Here is a 20,853-nt window from a genome sequence, read left to right on the forward strand (position 1 = left end):
AATTAATTTTAAAAATTATTTAGGCAGTTTCTAAACAATCCCATGTGAGTTGTAAATAATTTTAAAATGTGCCTAATAATCAGAAAGTAGAGTTCTATTTCTAAATTGCCAGCCAGTTACTTCCACTTCCTGGCAATTTGGAAAGAGAACTTTACTTTCTGATGTCCAAGGCAGTAGTTGACAAAGAGAGAACCGAAAAGCAGACCTGGAGGCTGCTAGTGTGTGCTAGCGACAGGAGGAAGCACCCTGGGTCTAAAAAGCCAGGAAACTGCTGCCTTAAAGTCAAAGCTGTTTTTGTTGTGTTGTTGTGTTGTGTTGTGTCGTGTGTTGTGTGTTGTGTTGTTGTGTTGTGTTGTGTTGTGTCGTGTGTTGTGTTGTGTGTTGTGTTGTGTGTGTTGTGTTGTGTTGTATGTGCTGTGTTGTTGTGTTTCACCACAAGACTTCTCAGAGCCCTTAATGGGCTAATAAGCCGGGTCACTCTGTAGGAAAGGGATTTAGGAAATTACCTGATGAGAGACTTCTCCCCTGCCACCAGGTGCAGCATCTCCCAGAACAAGTCTTTTGCTAAACCTTGGCAGGAAATGCTACCTTTTATTATTTCATCTAATATCTGACCCCTTCTGAGACGCAGATATATAGCCACGTCTTTTAGAGAGAAAAGGATAAGAAGCCTGCAGCTTCCCAACCAAGGAAGCCAGCTGCTCTCCCAGGTAAACCTCATGATCTCCTTTTGAATTATAGAGAATGTCACATGTGCTCTGAGTACAGATAAACCTCACGATCTGATCTTCACACGGTAATAGTTCGCTTCTCCTCAGCCAACCATCCAGTACAAGGGGAACCACTCAGTGAGCTTTGGAAAACCCGCTGCCTGTGCCCCCTTCTGAGCGAGCCTGACTGAATTATTCTGGCGTAGGCCGACGTTGCTGCCGGGCAACCCAGTGGGAAAGCACGGACCCAGGGGTCTGCAGGTCCCTCACCTGGCATCTCCCCACTCGGATACCTGAGTGAGCCTCTGAAACGTCTGTGTTAGAAAATGTCTTCGATTACTGGTCAATGATGGTGCAATGCTGTTTCAAGAGAGGAAAAGGAAAAGTGAGATTGCAGGCAAAGAAGGATTCTATCACCAAAACGGCACCAGTAACCCTCCCAGCCAGCTCGTGCAGTGGGCTAGCGCCCGTGCACCTGCCGCGTGGGTAAGCCCAGGGTCACCTGCCTGGCCCTGGCCTGACATTTTCCACCAGGTTAGCAGGGTGGGGATGCCACCTGCTGCTCATTTAATGGTTAAATAGTTACAGCAGCAGGTGGTCAAGGGCCATGGGTCACGTCGTTTGGGTACTGCATCCACAGCCTGCCAGCTCTCAGATTTTGGTTACGTTTCTAATCTTCCTGCCTCCATTTCCTCAACGGGAACGTGGGGTAATAATCCAAGACTTTGCCAGGTGCTGTGAGGATTCAACGCCCATTGGTAGCAAGGTCTAGAATAGGTAATGGCTGCAGGAAGTTTTCAAAAGGGTGGGTTATGGTTATTAGCTGCTCTTGTTATTCACAGATGGCAGTCCCAGCTCCAGGTGAGAGGGGTCCAGAGGACATAAGGCTTTGCCCCTGCCTTCCAGGAATTCACCATTCAGCATGGGAGACAGACAGACAGACAGATGAGTTGTGATAGATGTGACTAAGCGTTCAGGGCACGTGGGCAAAATGCCTGGAGAAGCTCCCAGGTGGCGTGGAGGGGTAAGAAAGGAAGACTTCCCAGAGGAGGTGGCTTAAGAGCTCAGCCTCAAAGGATGAGATCGGCCCAACTGGCCTGGCCACCCACTCCTGCGACCTGGAAGAGGAGAGAGCCACCGCAGCACAAGGAGACCCTCCTTTGGGGTGAAGGTTTGTGGGCTGCACGGGGTGAGGACACTGCCCTCCTTGGAGCCAGGGACGCGGCCTCTGCCCACTCCCTCAGGGTCTAGTGGACATTCCCATCCATGCGGACCCAAGGCCAGGGGGGGCCCTTGCCTGTGGCCGGAGAGGCCTGGCGGGGGGCTGGGGTTCGGCTGGGAGAGGGCAGGACAGGGTGGGCGCAGCCGCGGGGGCAGGAGCCCATTCCTGGGAGCTTCACGGGCACAAAAACTCCGGGGCTTGACTTTGCCTTGGCCCCTGACTTCAGGATATCCTGTCACTGCATGAGGACGTGCATCAGCCTGGAGTGGCCGGTGTCACCAAGACCCCTGGATTGGGCCATTTTTCCTGCCTAGAGGCAGGTCTCACATTTCTGCTGGTTCAGTCCAGGAAAAGGAGGGGAAAGGATTAGAAGGCAGATGCGGAAATGAGAAGGAATTCCCTGGGAGGTCTTCAATAGTTAAACAGTTCTAACAGGTACCTGGCACAGAGCAGGAGCAAAGAGTTCCCCGTAATGCTGCAAAATTTAATGATTTTTATTCTTGGGTTGGTTGTGCAAAATGTCTGCTCACCAACTGAAGCCACAGGCCAGGTAAGAAAAGACTTTTTAATGTATTTTTTGTTTGCTTTCCCGATGGGTCCTAAAGCTTTGACTTTGTGGTGTGGTTGTGGGTGAAGCGTGCTACAGGGACTTTGCAAAATACAGCTAAAAGCGGGTTGAGGGGGCCCTCATGGCGGCCACACGTTTCTGGTGCCGCCCGCTGCCGCTGGGTCTCAGAGGCCGCGCTGCCCCGCGCAGTCTGCGCCCCGTTCCTGTCTTAGCAGCCGCATCCTAACCCCAATGCTCACCTCCGTGCCTCTGCCCCTGGGACCCGGCCGTGGCTGAGAGGGGTGCCCGGGGGGACCCTAGGAGGGGTAGCTAGCTGGGGCGCACAGGTGTCAGTGCACTGGCGAAGTGCCCGGTGGCCATCCTTCTGCCTCCCCTGAGCCGCAGCAGAAGCTCACAGGGCAGTCCCGGGGGGCGTGGGGGCTGTGGGGGGCTGCCCCGGGCCCTGAGGCTCACACAGGCCGGACCGGGGAGGCTGGGTCAGACCCAGGGGCTGCCAGGCCGGGCCGGGGCCGGGGCAGAGCACCTTTCACTGGACAGAGTTCTTCTCTGTTACAGTAAAACTTGAACAACTTGTCCCTGCCTCCGCGTCAGGCTCGTTATGAACACCAGCTTTACCCCAGGCTCTGCTCCCATTGCACCCTGAGAGCTGCGGAAGCTGGCGTGCCCCCGCGCTCCCGCCCTGAGATTGGAGGGAACCAGCTGGGTCCTTCCCAGAAGCTAGTTATGTTCTAGTTCACATCCCTAAATCCCAAACATGTGAAAAGGCAACTCCTAAGAGCTATCACTAGATAGCATAGGTTTAGATGGCTCAAAAAAAGAAAAAACTATGTAGTCAAACTTAATCTCTTTCAACAGATAGAGTAAGACAGAAATAATTTCAGTATATTAAAATTTTTTAATTCGTAGTAAAAATCAATAGGGCTTATTAAAAAGTATAGCAGAGGGCTGGCCACGGTGGCTCAGCAGGCAGAGATCCCCCTGCCATGCTGGAAACCCAGGCTCGATTCCCAGTGCCTGCCCATGGAAAAAAAAAGTATAATACTGCCATGCATTTTAAAATTACTATAAATATTTAATCTGTATGTGGTATAAGGACTCATATAACTTGCTGTGCGTAAAAGCTGTTTGATGTCTTATTAGAATAATGAACAATACAAAAAAAAACCCTACCTTGCATTAACATGGTATATTTGTCGCAATTTATGATATAAAATGCTACAATTTCACAATTGTACTATTAACTGTAGTCCATGGTTTATCTTAAGGTTCACTATTTGTATCATACAATCTCATGGATTTTTTAAAAATTTTATTCTAGTGAAGTATAGACAACCTAAAATTTCCCCTTTGAATTGTGACTTTCACTTGTTCATTTCACAAATAGTTTTGAGGACCAGTCACTATGCTCCCCAGCTTACCAGCTGTTTGACCCTAAGCAAGTAGCTTTGACCTCTCAGCTTCATTATCTGCCCTGCAGGGCTTCACAGACGGAAGCAAACGTCCCCAGCGCACACCTTCACGTCGCCACCATCACCGATGAAGGCTGCCTAGTGAGATATCAGACCTTATCTGCTCTTTAAATCTGAGTTTACATTTCAGAGGAAACAAGTTTGTAGATAACGTATGAGCGGTAAAATCAGTCATTCCATTTACGAGCTTTTCCATCGGAAAAGGACAGTTTCAAGGTCAAGGGATTTATTGAAAAGAGAATATTGAATCTGGCCTACTAGGAAATAAAAGGCAAGGAAATGACACTGCACACACTTATCTCAGTGCACAGTGATGTAAAGAAAGCCTGCTTACAAAAAAAAATGCAGAGGTGTTATCACAAAAGTTTATTTAAGGGTGTTTTTATTATGATTCCAGAAAGAGCATTCCAGTGTTATTTTGGTTCATAATGATCACCAATCGAAAGCTGCCAGTAAAAACAGAAATTTTATTTTTTGTGGGCTGTTTGGATGTGTGGACGAGCAAGAGCTGACCCCAGGACACTGGAGGCCCTAATGCACATACACAGGACACCGGGCAGTCCCCCACCCTCCCTCGCCTGGCTTCCTCCCACCAAGAGAGAGGCTGAGGACAGTGCCCTGCTATCTCGCGGGTGAGGTCAAAGGAGATGGTGCCTCTGGAAGTGCGCATGGCCATGAGCGGTTCTGAAATGCAGGCCCTTCTCCTGCAAGGAGCAACCTCTGTTCCTCGACCTGAGACGTAGCTGTGGCATTCCCACCACACCTGACCAGGGCTGGGCCCATAGGACGAGCTGGGGGTGGCTCATGGCCCTCCCCCCAAGGAGTGTATGAATGGAGGGCAAGGAAGGACTAAAGAAATGTACTGCACTGGGCCAACCACCGAGAGAGGCGAAGTCAAGAAAAAGAGGAGAGGCGAGTGGGTTTTGCGGAGCAGGCAAAGTTAAACGGACTTGAAGACGAGAAGGTCTGGAAGGAGCATTCCCAGCAGGAAGGCCGGCAGGAGTGTCAGCGTGAGGGTGGGGAGAGCCATGAGGACTAGGTGTGCTGCCTACAGCTGTCCAGATACGGTGTGGGGAGATTTGCCTGTGAGTGTCATTTACAGCTCTCAGCAGCCAGGAGAATGGTTCCCAGCCTTTCCCTTTCCAGATGATGCAAACAGATTAAGGAATTTATTTAAGATGTACACCTAGCAAGATGCAGGCCTGATTCCAAACGTGATGATCAAGTTCAGTCTATCTTTACCTTAAGCTTGATGGGTGTTTATATACGACGAGATCTTAGCACTACAAACTTGAGAAAGAGAGAGGAAATGTACTGAGGAGTCCCAGCAATCGGGAATCCCAAAGACAGGGCCAAAAATAGGGACTGAAAGTTGGTCTGAATCATTCATTTTAGCAATTAATTTGCTGCCACCTTATGTTGCTGATTAACTCTTTCTAGTGTGCCTGGTTTCCCACAGTTCATTCATTCAATTAGCAAATATTAATTGTGCATGCAGCCTCCTTAGGATACAACAGTGGAGAAAACAAAGCTCCCTGCCTGCGCGGGACCTACAGTCTAACTGGACTGGGCTGTAAAGACTGCAGACACCCTTAGAGCAGGAATTGCACCCTCCGTGGCATCCGGCATGACGCTGGCCCAGACTGGATTTTCCCGCATCTGTGGGACCTGCTGGTCTCTGAGCTGTTAGCCTTGAATAACCGACATTCACAATTCCCTATTAGAAAACTCCTGTTAGAACTTAACAATGTGTTCAGGCTGACCAGTGGGCAGGTGCGTGTAGTGGCCTCACCTTGTCTGGACTCCAGGCTGTAGGCCGGGTGACGAGCATGTGCTGGGGGCGCTGCCCCTCCTTCGCCCCCCGCCACGGGCAGCAGTCATTGACCCTGTGCACTACCCAGGTGAGGGTGGCATTCGGGGGTGGCTGCCAACCAACTTCTCTGCCACCCCTATTATTCACGTTAAATGAAGCCAGTAGAGAAGACTGGCCACGCCAGCTCAAGGGAATGGAAACTGAAGTTATTTTTTTTGTCCACACAGGGAAAAAGATGTGATAAGAATTCTGTCCTTACAATTAGGACCGAGTGCCGATCCTGCTCTTTCAACTTTGGGATGAAATGCCCCGATGGTTATGCCAAGATCACCAACGGCTCCGTGGGGGTCCGAGACTGCAGGTATCCCTCATTCCTCAGGGGAATAAGTGTGCGCCAGTCTTGGGGCTCAGAGGGTTGGGAATCCACACTGAAACGTCCTGTCTCAAAAACTGAAAAGCATTTCCATGACTCTCTTCCTCTAAGACCACCTTGAGCCTGAGCCCAGGCAACTCACGTGGCCTCAAATCTGGAGCACAGGTGAGCGCAGTTGCCCGCCTGACACACTGGACAGCACTGCCCTGTGCATCAACACTCCCCTTTCCTCTTACCCTCCTTCCTTTGAAAGTCTGTGTTTTGTCGCATTTGGATGGGCTCCCAGCCTGAATGTGATAGAAGCCCAGGGCCCATAGCATGTCACTAACTCGCTATGGGCCCTGATATGACAGGGAGCTCAAAGGGGACTCAATGGCCACAGCAGGGTGGCATTTTGTGTGCATGCTCCTCTTATGAGTCAAACTTTTCACAAATCCAAGGCTCACCCCAGCAAGGAATGGCAAACATTCCACTCACTAGCTGCCAGGTGCAGCCACACTGCCATAGTGCAAACCCAATTTTTTATTTACTCAGTCCATTAATTTTGAAATAAGACAGTATTTGATAAGTTTGGGTTTTTATTTGTTTAGAAAAAAGATTGGTAAGTTTTAAATTTTGTTTAAAATGAGCCTTTAACATTGTTAAAAACATTATTTCATTGCATTAAACAACTATTATAACATTATTTCATATTTGCATTGATTTAAAGTGACTGCACTGTATTCTAAAGCCAAGGTCATCATGTTTAGTGTCAGTGTCCCAACACTCAGGGGCCTGGAGTCAAAGGCATGCAGCGCCAGCCCCTCGGGGGACACCTAGCTGCGACCAGATCCTCAGTCCACAGAAAGACTTAGCGTTCAAGGTTAAAATTATATGGCTACTTTACTGGGAACTTTTTAATACTGGTGACTTTTTTTATGGCCTAAGGTGGGCCCTTGGTTACATCCCACCCGCCCCCACCACCCCACGCACACACACACACAGACGCGCGCACACACACACATGCACACACACGCACACGTACACACACACACACATGGGATAAAATCATAGAACTCATGCTCTGGGGTTAGAACTGACAGCTTTGGTTAGTCTCTCACTTATGCTGGTGCAGCCCTGAGACCGATTCCTGAGCGGGCATTTGCCTGTCCTTGGGCTTTCCGTCTGCCCCTGTAAGGAGCTGTGCCCACAGGATCCTCAACCCCTCCGGGGAAATGTCAGCCTTATTCCCAGCTGGGATCTCTGTAAATCACATGGCTCTGCTGATAACCAGCTGCGTTCCAGGACTGGGTTGGAAGTGTGGACTCACTGTCGCAGCACTCTTATCAACAGCCCCGCTGGATGAACTTATTTCCACGAGGATTAGCTCTACATTCACTGAAGTCAAACGCTGGAATATGACTTCCCCAAGGGGTCCGGGTAAATAGGCAGTGACATCGGACCTCCATACAATTGTTTTTCTCCAAAACTAGCTCATCCAGGCAAGAAACTGTTCCAAGAAATCATCATTGTATCTTCCAGGAGGGTACAGGAGGGGATGTATCTGAATATAATCTACTGCCTTGGCCACAGAAATGTCTAAATCCATAGGACCTGCAATAAATGTAATCCTGAGCAGTTCAGGCTGTTCTAATTGCACAGATACTGTGCATCATGACTCAGCCTCAAGTGTGAGGCTCGCCTGTAGCTTGTGCCTGGCACCTAACAGCATTTATTTCATCTATTACACTTCTGACATTGCTTTAGACAGATTGTTTCCATTGTTTCCCCCTAGTTTCATCATGCCCTGATTTTTTTTCCATTTCTTAAAATTCAAAATAATTCATGATTAAGTTTTAGCATACTTAGAAAGCAAAATGTGTTTAATATATGTTTTTAAATACAGCTAAATGTAAAGAATAAAATTAAAATGTAACTCCTGCCCCACTACCCAGTGTGAGCTGCTGTGCTCTAAGCCTGGTTCACCTGCCCGTCTTCACCCTCCCAGGTACACCTTTGAGGTTAGAACGTACTCGCTGTCTCTTCCTGGATGCCGCCACATCTGCAGGAAGGACTACCTCCAGCCTCAGTGCTGCCCAGGCCACTGGGGCCCAGACTGCATGGGTAAGTGGACAGCACGTTCCTTGGGCTTGGGTACTGGCTTCCTGACATCCCGTGACACAGAACACTGAGCTGAAGGAAGCCTGATAAAAGAAGAATTTAGGCATCTTATTTCCAGAAAATTCCACTTCATTCTATGTGTAGGAAACGTATTGTCCTGTCAGCTTTCATAAAGAAATCTGCTTTCCTCCAGGGATTATTGTTTAAGAAAATTATTTTACAAGTCAAAACAAGAAGCAAAAAAAATGAAAAGCTATCCATTTTTGTAAAAAAGATAGCAGGCCGAAGAAAGGAAGTAACAATGTCGGGCTGTTATGACCCCAAATATGATTTTCTATAAAAGGGAAATTTTATTATCAAAGGTGATGGTGGAGTTACACAGAGAAGATAGGATTTAACAAATGAATATGAATGCTGAATTGTTAAATTGATATCTCTTTTAGTCTCCAGTATCTTAGAGCAGCTAGAAGCAAAAACCTAAAATTGTGGAATTGTGACCCATGTCAAACTCTGAAATATGTTCTACAACTAATTGTGGTGCTGTGCGTTAAAATTTATTGCTTTTTTTGTATATATGTTATTTTTCACACAAAAAATGAAAAAACTCAAATGTGGTGATATTAAATATTAAAAAAATTCAAGCCCTCTAGCCTCCTATATTCTGGAGCAGCTAGAAGGAAAAATTTGAGAGGATGGTATGGTAGCCCATGACAAACTCTGGGATCTGTCCTGTAACTACTTGTTGAAGAGTGCTTTGAAATCTATTGCTTTTTTCCTTCTTTGCTTTGTATATATGTATTATCATAAAATTAAAAAGTTAAAAAAAACTTAAAGTAAAAAATAAATTATCTCTAAGTTTGAAGAAACATTTAAAATTTGAAAAAAAGGAAAAAAATTTTATTACGATATCTCAGATACTGTGGTTATTGTTTCACAACCTAAATAACCACTTAATCATCCAAAACTCAAGTATCACAGTGAAATGTCCAACTGTGTGATGTTGAACTTAAGATCCCTCAGTGTAAAGAAACCGTAGAGCTCACTTACATCCAAGCATGTGTGTGCGTGCACACACACACACACACACACACACACACACACACACACACACACACACACGTCTGGCCAGGAGCTGCTGTAACAGAAGCTGCCACGCAGTCTGAGTCAGCAGTGCCGTGAAGTTGGACATCTGTGGCCATGCCTGGCATTGGTCACCCGACGTGGGACTTCTGTCCCCATTACAGATGCTGACACTCAGCTGGTGACCGCATCCCTGCTAGGACACGCTGATTGTGTGAGCCCCCCCCACACACACACACACCTTCTTTTCTGGTAGGCAAAATCAGGCATCTAATTCCTGGGTTTTCCATTTGTCCCCATCTTTTGAGATGTAACGAAAATATCCCCGTAAGGATTCACTTAAGGGGAGAAATTAGTGCTCTTTTACTTTGTTTGTTCCTGATTAAGGCAATATAAGCAAATTGTACCCAGCCTGTAAAGTTTAGAAATGCATAAAAAAAGAAAAAAGTATTACCTTGCGTTCTTTCGCACGGGAAACACTGCCTGTTTGGGCCTGTGCCCTGGGTCCCTTCTGCATAGCTGCTGGAGCACTGAGCCTGTCGTGTGGGGTGACGTGACTCCTGTTGCAAGCCAGTGATGAGCAGAACCACAGCACCCACTCCCTGACAGGACGCAGTCTGAGAGCTCCTGGGCACGTGTTCTCCAATTTAACCCTTAGATGAATGTTTGAGCCAGACATTTTTATCCCCATTTAACCTAGAAAGAATTGGAGACTCAAAACAATTATCTTTTGCCAGGTTGCCTTGGGCTGTAAGTGATGAAGCAAATTCAAGTTCAAGGCTGCCCGGCACCAAAGCCTTTTCTCTTTCTCTCCCATCCCACTGCCCAGAGCAGAGCTGCTCGCAGTGTCTGCTTTGGTTGTAGGTCCCCCAGCTGATACTCAGCGTCCAGGCTGTGCTTCTGGCCAGGAAAGGCTGAGGCTTGGGGTTTAGGGCATCTGCCCTTCTCCCTGTGAATGCTTGGGCTCAGGCCCACTCCCCCCACGGCACTCCTGCTTAGCGCAGCAGCATCCTCTGCACAGATGCAGTGTCTTTTAAAGGGACTGCCCTGGGCTCCCAGACCTGACGGGCGCGATGTTCACTCCAGGACTGAGTTAGCACCAGTGTGGTCAGTTTTAGCATCCAGTTCTCATACACATCTTGATATAATAGAAAGCACCTTTAGACTTGTTTCTTCTAATCTGCAAAAAACACCCTGATGCTAAGTGAATAAGACACACCCTGGATGACAAAAGCTTTGTCCAAAGTGCAGTATCTAAATTAGTTCTGCAGCCTAACCGCCAGGGCGGAACCCTCGGTGGGCACTGCTACCAAGTCCTGTTAACCCAGCTCCTTCACGCTCTGGCCGGTACAGTTTCCTTCCTGCTTAGGCCTCCATCTCTTCCCCTGACAGATAAGGCTTAAAAAATCCTACTTTAGCACTGCTGTGGAGCTTTTAAGAAATTGATAAGGGTGAAGTACCTGGCAAAGCGTCTGACATAAAGAAGGCAATGTATGAAAGTGTCATGAATAAGTGAACGAATGGCAACAGTGAGGGTGGAGTTCTGATAACGAAAGACGAATAGAACCAGGCCCCTTCCCTGGGCCCTTAGTGAGCAGTGGGCTGCTTGTAAGACGAGAACGGGCAGACTGGAGGTCTTCAGCGGTTTCACGCCGTCACAGGGTGCAGGCCATCAGTGATCAAAACCTGATGAACGTGAGGCTTTTCCTTCTGGTGGGTCTCAAGGCCAGAGAAGCAAAACCAGGAGAAACACGAGGCCCCCAGGGCACTGCCTTTATCTTCATGCAAACACACGAAGTATGTGAAAGGCCTCCTTCCTTTAGCTCAGCAAAAAGATAAGCCCTCCGCTGGGCGCTGTCCACCGCTCACACGCTGGGGGTCAGGGGGAAGTGGACTGTTACTTTACATTTCCGCCAGGACACACCGCTTTGGAGCTGCTGTCTGAGGAAGCACATGCCCAGGCTCCAGAACGACCTTGCTCCCAAGGCCAGCACGCCATCCTCTTCCTTTTCAGTGGCACCGACAAATCCGCTCGTACCCAGCACCTTGGTTTACTCTGCAAAATTATTTTAATAGTATCTTATTCAAATTAATGAATAGGTGCATGAACAATACTGAAAACTTGGAAAGTACAGAAAAAAAAGTCTAATAAGTAAGATTACCCATATTCTTAATTAAGGTTTAAGATATAAAATTGTAATGTAAAATTAAGAATAAAGCATGAATTCTCATTTGGGGGGAGAAAAAGACAAACCTCCTGACAGGAGGAAGTTATTTCTACCAGGATTTCACATGCTTCTCTCTCATTTAAATTTGTGCCGCTTTATCAAATCTGCATGTGGAAGTCTTTTCTCATTCGCATAGAAACATAGTTTTAACCTTGAGAATTAGAGCACATTTGGACTGTGTTCTCTTTGAGATGGAGACTTTTTTTTTTTTTTTAAACATGGGCAGCCACCAGGAATCGAACCCGGGTCCTCTGGCATGGCAGGCAAGCATTCCTGCCTGCTGAGCCACCGTGGCCTGCCCTGAAGGAGACTTTTTAATGTCACCACCCCATCAGTGTCAGTAGCTGGATGCCCCACCTCAAAGTCACGGAAAATGAATGCGTGTGAAGGAATTACACAGACCCGTCTGATCATTTCATGGGGAAGTGGTCTTGATTTTTCTTTTAGGGGGTCAATGTTACCAACATTTATTTTTTGCATCTTGTTATTTGTGTTTCCAGACCTCCTTTTCTTTCCTGCTGCATACTCCTGCCACTCCACTCCCCACGGCTTGCACTTAAAGAGCCTTTGGGATTTGAAACCACTCTTCTGCTGTGGGTCTTTCGACCTGTTTGCTCTGAGCCACAGATAATGCTGAGTCCACATTAAGAATATATTTCACATCAGTTTCCCAGGCAGACAATTCTAACCAGGGCTAAAAGTGGACACAGTCTCTGCCTAGCCCTGTGAGCCAAGCTTTTACACAGAGTTGATAACATAGAAGAGGCAACTCTAGTTCCTTGAGAGATAAAGTTACCAGATGTCCCTGGCCTCTCGCTGGGCAGGATGTTTATTATCTTCCTTTGGAAGTGAAATAGTGCACGTGTTTGCAGAAGCTAAACCTTCTGCATGCAGAAAAGCACAATGCAAGAGGACACCAGAGCAGCTGTAACCAAAGGGAAATAGTGATAAGAGGTGACAAGGACTTGTAAAGGCTTTATCAGCTACTCAAGCCTCACAATGCATCAGAAACGTGCCCTTACGGCAAATTCTGCAAGATCTCTTGCAAGAGTCTTGCTGAAAATGTCAGTTCTGCCATCATTTTCCTTAATGGGGTCCTGAGGTGATGGAAAAGGACTTGAGAAGCAGGAAAGAAATGTATACTCCCCTTACTATTTTTATTTAAAAATCAGACAAGTAGTTTTCATAAATTATGAAACTAAAAACATTCTATTTAGACCATACAATTAGGACTTGAGATGCCCCCCACCCCACTCCTGCTACCTGAGGGTTAGCCAACTTATAAAAGGCCTGCGATTATTGAGCACTTACCAGATGCTGCACAAAATCACATGTGCAGACCTGCCTGTCCCTGCTGGGGGGTGCACAGGTAGTTGAGGGGGAGGGACAAGGATGCGGATGAGAAAATCAACCGCACTCAGGACCGAGAGCCCAGGTGGGGATGTTGGGACTTGGAGGAGATCTGCCACTGGCCCAAAAATACCTGGCTTGGAAGCTCAGAACATTGTTCTGAAACGTGAGCATCTTGCTGCTGCTCCCCAGCGCTGGCAGCTGGCCCGTGGCACTCTCCTGCTTCCCAAACACCTTGCTTTGTCAGGCAAATGAAGCCCAGACAACTGTTGGGGAGGGAGGTGTCTGCCCCAGTAAGCACCCTTGGCCTTGCTTCCGCCATGAGCTGGGTGTGGGCACCTGCCTGTACCTGCCTGTATCTGCCTGCACCTGTCTGTACCTACCTTTACCTGCCTGTACCTGCATGTACCTGTCTGTATCTGCCTGCACCTGCCTGTACCACCCTACACCTGCCTGCACCTGAGCTCCCTCCAGGTCCGGCATACAGCTGAGGGCAGCATGGTGTTAACTCCAAGGGCACAAACCCCAACGCCGGATGGCCTCACTTCAGGTCCCACTTCACCACATTCTCCATCCCAGACATTGCAGTGTCTGACCCTCCCTGTAGGTACCCAGCAGAGCCAATACCGACCCAGGCTGTCCAGCTAACTCTGAATTTCAGATAAACAGTGCATAGGCGTATGATCTTTAGGACATGCTTGTAATATTATCCATTGTTGTTAGCTGTTTGCTGTCTCTGGGTCTCTCTAAGCCTCAGTTTTCTCTTCTATGAAATGGTGATGGTAACCTCCTCATAGGGCTGTTGTGAAGATTAAATATGCTGAAATAAAGCATGGCATGCGCTTGGCATCCTGACCTAAGTAGTCTAAATAGGTAATAAGAATAACAATAATAGCAAGGACAGTACAAAAGTCAACGAAATCATGTCAAGAAAGCTTTGGAATAGCGACACCTGGCCCATAGAAGGTGCTAAAGGGATTATCTGGATGTGAAGACAAGCTCCCTGAACGCTGATTTTCTCACGACTATGCTAAAGCATTCGATTGAAAGGCTTAGAATTTGAAGGTGGGAAACCACCTGACTTATGGTGTGTTCACAGGCAGCCTTTCCGATTTTAATGTCCAAATTGATTATCCTTGGCAGCGAGTATAGACTGTAGAAAAAGACACCTCTGAAGTCCAAAAGGAAGCAAAGTTCAATTATTTATAGGAGCACTGATAACCTTTTCCACACCTATTAGTGAGGCATATGATCTGCTAATGAGTTTTTTTTTATTTTAAAGTATAATTTATGTGACATTTATCATGTTTAGTGTATAGAAAAGTTACTTCATTCCCCCCAAAATCCCCTCTGTCATCAAGCCCTCCCCCAAATTCCAACCCTCAGCAATTTCTGATCTGCTTTCAGGGCCTATAACTTTGCATTTATGAGACTGTCATGTAACTGGAACCAGAGGCATGAATCTTTGCTGGTTCAGCTTCTTTCACTTAGGGTAACGCCCTGGAGATTGATCGTGGGGTTGCAGTATCGGTAGCTCGTTCCTTTGCAATGCTTCCTATGGCTTCGTTATGCGGTGGCATTTCAGGCCATCTGTCCGGCCACCAGCTGAACGGAACGAAACCAGTTGTTTCCAGTTGGGGCAATTAGAATTAAAGCCACTGTGATTGTGTGCCAGGTTTTGCTGTGAACATAACCTGTCATTTCACTTGGGTAAATACCCAGGAGGGAAGGCCCAGATCATGTGTCTAACTTTATAGGAAAGGGTCAAAGTCCTCGAAATGTCTGCATCATCTTTCATTTGCACCAACAGTGAAGAGCCTTCCAATGAGCCGTCAGCCTCATTAGGACACGGACAGTCAGATTCCTTTTTCAGCTGTTCTAACAAGTGCAGAGTGGTGTGCTATTGCAGTCAGTTTTAATTTGAATTTTTTCATGTGCTTTTTTACCATTTGTATATTTGGAGTTGTTTGTTTTCTTACTGAGTTTTGATAGTTCCTTAAATATTTGAGATGAAAGTCCTTTATTTAGACATGCGATTTGCAAATATTGCCTCACAGTTCCTGGCTTGTCATTCCATTCTCTTAACAGTGTCTTTTGATAAGTGAATATTCTTAGTTTTGAGAAGGCCAAATATACTCATTTTTTTTTTTTATTGAAAGGGCCTTTTGTATATATCTAAGAAATCTTTGCCCAACCTAGGAGCCAAGATTTTCTTCTGTATTTTCTTCTAGAAGTTTAAAGGTTTAGGCTTTACACTTAGGCCTATCACTTATTAAAAGTTAATGTTCGCATATGATGTGAGGTATAGATAAAGGTTCCTTATGTTACATGTGGTTATTCAGTTATTCCTGCAAACTTTCCTGAAAAGACTGTCCACTCCCTCTTGGGCTGTCCTCAAACAGTGGTAGAAAATCAATCGGCCAGCAATGTGGAGGCCACTGCTGCGCTCGGCTCTGCTCCTCTTTGTCTATTTTTTGCCAGTGCCGTGCTGTCATGTTTACTGTAGCCTTGCAATAGGTCCTGAGATCAAGCAGTGTAAGCTTCCAACTTTGCTCTTTTTCAAATTATTTTGATTATTCTAGTGCCTTTGTCTTTGTATATAAAACTTGTTGATTTTTACCAAAAAAATCCTGCTAAGATTTTAATTGAGGTTGTATCTAATCTTTGGCTCAGTTTAGGGGGAAGTACTGACTGGCATCTTAAAGTATTGAATCTTCTAACCCATAATCACAGTATATCTCCCCATGTATTTAAGAGTTCTTTTATTTTATTGATTCATGTTTTTGTGTGTTTCGGGTGACAGATTTTTGCACAGATTTTGTTGAGTGCGTACCTGTTTTCACAGGATTTGGTGCTATTTTTAATGACTTTTTTTTAACTTCAGTTCCCAAGTATTAGTTATTGTATGTATTATTTATAATAAGTTTGGAGATTATTTGGAATTTTCTATGTATACAATCATGTCTGAAATAGAGACAATTTGTTTTCTTCATTTTAATCTGTATGCATTTAACGTCGTTTTTCAAGCCTTCTTGCACGAGCCATGCTATGTTACCCATTTTGTGTATTCTGAGACTCAGCTAGCTAAAATTTTGTTTAGAGCTTTTGTGTCCGTGGTCATTAGGGATGTTGGCCTTTTGTCGTAATGCAGTTGCCTGGTTTTGGAATCAGAACAATGTCCACCTCACAGAATGGGCTAGGAAATGTTCTCCTACTTTCTGGAGGAGTTTTTCTGGAGTCGGCATTAGTTCTTCCTTAAATGCTTGTTAGAGTTCAGCAGTGAAGCCTTCTGGCATGGAGTTCTCTTTGTGGGAAGGATTTTAATTTCAAATTCAGATTCATAAGTAGCTCCCACACTAGCCTGAGTGTGTCCCGGGGATGCTGGTCACCTGGCCCCCAGGTCCCCAACCCGTCCCCCCAGCTCAGGGAGACCACAGGACTCCTTGGGCCCTGAACCCTGCCCGACATGGGGCACTTTAGGGCTCGCCTTTTTCTCCTCTCTCCTGGATCACTGTCCTGTGCTGCCTGTTTTCCAATACCTGAAGATCATCGTTTCGTGCATGTTTCTCTTGTATTAATTGTTTAAGAGAGTATATGTGGTCCCTCTCTCTTCACCGTGGCCAGAAAAGGAAGTTCTTTGCCAATAGACATTTATGCTGCATTTATGTTACCGGGCGGGAAAAGCCTCCTCTGGTCTGCGCCGGCCTGAGTGGGGCCGTATCTGACGGTGACTGAGAAACAGAAACTCCTCCCTCCCCGACGTGGCTTTCCCGGAGGCCTGCCTCTGAGAGCCGAATTGTCACTGTTAGAGTCCGTTGGTCAGTCACTTCTGTTTTTCTTGATTCATTTATTCTTCATCTAACAAATCTGTAGTAAGCTCCTTACTAGGTGTAGGCACTGATCTCGGCATTTGGTACCTCTTTGAACAAAGTATAGAAGGGTCCTGCCCTTGCGGAGTTCACTTTTTAAAAGAGTTCTAGCTTTTCAGTTAATATGGGGAGGGGGGCACCAAAGAAACAGGACAGCTCCTGGCCTCAGGGAGCTACAGCCTGAGTCCTTCATTTAGAAATAATATTTCACTGGAAAGAGGAGCGGTGTTTGGGTGGGCATTTGTTTATAGAGAACCACCCCCCCAGCCCCACACGCCTCAGGGTCCAGGGCACTCAGTGCAACTGGAAGCCAGAGCCCCCCACCCTGTCCTCCCCACTTCAAGGGCTCCTTCTTGGAATATCAGTTCCTTAGCGGTCTGAGGGCCTGGCGATTACAAGACGAAGCAGTGGGCTTGCTTTTGTGTCTGTTGCCTGACAGGTTTGCAGCATCTTCTTTCATTGCAACGTGCCTGGTAGCGGGTGGTAAAGTTAGGAGGGGCGGCGCCCACTGGCCTCACACCACCCGAGGCACAGTGTTTACCAGAAGCACCTGGCTGGCTGCTGATAAGTCACTCCCCGCGCCCGGTGCCTCCCGTGCCCATGCACTCCAGACACTCCCCAGCTGCGCCGTGTGGCCGCGTCCCCAGGGCAGGTGTGGGTTGTCCCCGCCTGGGCAGCCACTTCCGTCTCCCAGCGCAGCCCTTCCTCATGCCTGGCCCCCGTAGAACCCCATGCGAGAGTCTGTCAGCACTCAGGCGGTGCTTCCCAGCCTCCTGGAGCTGCCATTTCTTCTCTGTCGGGCCCAATCCCCAGGAACTCCCGGTCACCCAGTGGTTCTCAAACACCAGCCTGCAGAAGAATCGCCGTGAAGACTTCAGACACAGCCCCCGGTCTCAGTATCCCAGGCCCCAGCCCTGCCCAGCGCCGCAGCTGCCGAATGCCCCCCAAGGAGGCACGTGTGGCCTGAGGTGGCGCTGCCTGCTGCTCCCGGGAGCACCCAGTGTGGGCCTGGTCCGCTGAGAGCAGGGCGCCGATGCAGCCTCGGTTCCACCTCCTGTCCAGCAGGGACTTGGAGAGAGGGCCACACAAAGGCCACACTGGGTCCTCCGGAAACCGCATTCTAAGGCAGGCCTGAGACATCAGGGATGAAAGGAGGAAGCACCTGGGCACATGGGCTCCGGGAACCTCAGGCGACCAGGCCCAGGCTCTTGTGAATCTCGGGGCTCCAGGGAGGTTGGGTGCAAAAGTCTTAGGCCGCAGGGTGGCTCTGCGAAAAGCCTGGTGAGCCAGGTGGGGCTACTGCGCCAAAGCCCCCATCAGAAGCGTCCCACCCATGAGACTGGCCGAGGGCTCCGCTGTGCCCAGGGCAGCCTGGTGGAGTCAGGGCAGCCGGGCTCCCCTTCTGCTTCCCTCTGCCCCCCAGGGGGGAAGCCCAGGAATCTGCACGCTTAGCCACTCCCTGCCCAGGTCCAGTCCACCATCTGAGAGGCCACCTGTCCCTGAACGAAAATGCAGGCCCGGGGTCAGGCAGGCGGCCAGCTCTCGGGGCTGGGCTGGGGGAGGGTCCCGGGTTCTCTGGGACAAGTGAACAGCCTGAGACATGGGTGTCTCTCCAGTCGATGAGTCTGCCCCATTTTCCTCTACGTGTGTTTTAGCCAGGCATGGGCCGGGTACGACAAGCAGCAGATAAGGAAGTCAAACCAGCCTGAGAGGAGGGCTCGGGGACTGGGTCTCTCAGGATGGGGAGACCATGGGCAAGGTGTGCAGGGAAAGTCTATCTGGGGAGGAGGGAACTGTCAGCGGGGCTGGACAGAAGGAAGGGGAATGGGGAAGGGGCTGCTGCATGGTGGAGGGACCAGGCAGGGGCATGTGATTGAGGCTCAGCTGTAGCCGGAGGCCGCATGCTTAGGAGGGTTCATCACCTGGGGTGGGCATGTGTGCCGGCGGCACCGGTCATCCACCATTACGGGGGGCTCTGAGCCAGCCCAGAAGGCACACAGGGGGTCACACAGAGAGCACCCTGCACCCCAGGGAGGAGCAGGGGCCAAGAGAAACGGTGGGGGAGCCATCCCTTCTGCCTTCCTAGTCCCGCCCAAGGAGGGCCTGATGAGAAAGGAAACAGAAGAACTATCCGCTCGCCGGTGCTCCAGGGAGCAGCCCTTGGCACGCCTCGCTCAGCACTGTGAACCCAAATGGTTCCGCTGGTTTCCAGATGAGCTTCAAAGCGCTTAACCAGTCCCTGCTGCATTAGGCCCTCTTCCTTCCTCTTCCTTCCTCTTCATCGCCTCCAACTGCTGCTGTAAGACAAAGGCCCATAATTTTTAACGAGGCCCTTCCTGAAGGCCGCTGCCATCTGTTGAGACCAGATATAAGCCATCTGGGCTGTTTAGAATTTTGTTATTTTTGGTAAATGCCACCTAGGCAGGGTGCTGAGAGCTCTAGGTCTCTGTCTCTGATCACCCTTATCCCCGTCTGTAAGCCTGTACTTACCTGGCTGTGTTAATCCTGATGCCCTCCCTGCTGGACTGGTGGCACCGTGGAAATGGGGACCAGGTCTGTGTCCTCTTTGCATACCAGGACTTCACATGGTGTCTGGTTCAAAGGGAGGCCCCGAATTTGCTGGCTGAGTATTTATAACAGCTATTTTGGCACTGTATCAATTGTTGTGCTGTTCCGAAAGAACAAAATACTAGGCGGGAAGGAGAATAACTCTGAACAATAGTGACGACCATTTATTGAGCACCTAATATTTCTAGTCCCTTCAACAACTTTCCAGGAAGACAGCATTTTCCCACCGCGCACTCGAGCCAGAACTTGGAGCCTTGGACTGACTTTCCCAGGGAGCCAAGCTGCCATTCCACCCCAGAACACTCTGGTTCCACAGTCCCAGCTCTTCCCGTGACCCCGTCGCGTCTCGCATTGCCCCTGCCCCAGGTGCTGAGAGCAGACACAACCAAAGTCTTGTTTTTTCTGGGTGATTTATAAATATTAGCTACACATCCAGGTGTGCTCTCCTTTGCTGACCTTGTAAACATTTCCTTCCTTTGTGCCATGGTCCTGTGTGGAGCAGCTGCTGGAGACATGTATGGTGCAGGCTGGTCAGGGAAGACCAGGGAGCAGCGGCCTGGGGCGAAGCCTGCCTCTGACGCTGTGTGAAGGGGAAAACCACAGACCCAACGCACATCATGTAGAGCCCAGGGGCTGCGAATGCGTTCTGCCGGCAGGACAGAGTCGGAAGGAGCCGAGAGAACAGTCCACAGGTGGACAGTGGACTCTCGCCTCCTTTGGGAGCTGCAAGTTATGGATGTTCCTCTAAGGAACTTCTGTGGGACTAGCCTGGTAGCTCGCTCAGCTGACAAGGTGTCTTTCAGAGAACTGTCTCTCTCTGTGCTTCGGAGTTCCTCTGTCCAAAACTGCTTTTTCATTTTCTGTGCATGTTGATGTCATGTGGCACAGGGAAGGCTGTAAGGCAGACCCAGCAAGAGCTGCAGGAGCTTGAACAAGGGTCTCTTAGGATGGGGGTGGGAGGGAAAGGGGGACAGGACGGTGGGCACGTCCACAGAGCAGGGGTAGCTGGGACCCCATGGCCGCTTGCCAGCTGAATGATTTTCAGGAAGCCACTTAGCCTCTCTGTGCCTCAATTTTCTCATCTAGAAATCGGGGCTAATTATAGGACTTGACTTCAGGGGATTGTTGTCAGTGTAAATGCTGTCATCCTTTATTATCATCTCTAACCGGATCATTAGCTGCTTTGTGGAAGGCGCTTGCCTTGCTAAACTAAATCTCAGCTGGCCTTTGGTCCTGCCTCCTTCACACAGACACAGTTCATGGCCATGGCATAATCTCTGCTTGCTGCTTGCAGGCTCCCATCCTTATCTAAACACTCAGAAGGCACCAGGTTTTGGCATCAAGTCCATACCAACTCAGAACTGAGAGTGTAAACAGAGTTAAAAAAAAAAAAAAAGAAAAAAAGGTGTTCTTTTTTTTTTTCATTTTCATGGCAGTAGTACCTTAAACTTCTATCACCTCTCTTTGATTTTTGGCACTGTAATATCTGGCTTTCTAGCTAAG

At 48.4% G+C, this 20,853-nt stretch overlaps 1 protein-coding gene across 3 annotated transcripts in view; it reads left to right on the top strand.

The window, feature by feature from the left end:
• The first annotated feature begins 2,224 nt into the window (after positions 1 to 2,224).
• Positions 2,225 to 20,853, top strand: part of STAB2 (stabilin 2) — a 168,062-nt gene continuing 149,433 nt past the window's right edge. For all 3 annotated transcript variants that reach the window (XM_077111830.1, XM_077111831.1, XM_077111832.1), the window contains exons 1-3: positions 2,225 to 2,482; positions 6,010 to 6,143; positions 8,143 to 8,258. In XM_077111830.1, the coding sequence (XP_076967945.1) occupies positions 2,405 to 2,482; positions 6,010 to 6,143; positions 8,143 to 8,258 (328 nt within the window). In that variant the 5' untranslated portion in view covers positions 2,225 to 2,404. The remainder of the gene's footprint in view (positions 2,483 to 6,009; positions 6,144 to 8,142; positions 8,259 to 20,853) is intronic.

The sequence above is a fragment of the Tamandua tetradactyla genome, chromosome 7, assembly GCF_023851605.1.
Source record: "Tamandua tetradactyla isolate mTamTet1 chromosome 7, mTamTet1.pri, whole genome shotgun sequence".
Classification (NCBI taxonomy): Eukaryota; Metazoa; Chordata; class Mammalia; order Pilosa; family Myrmecophagidae; genus Tamandua; species Tamandua tetradactyla.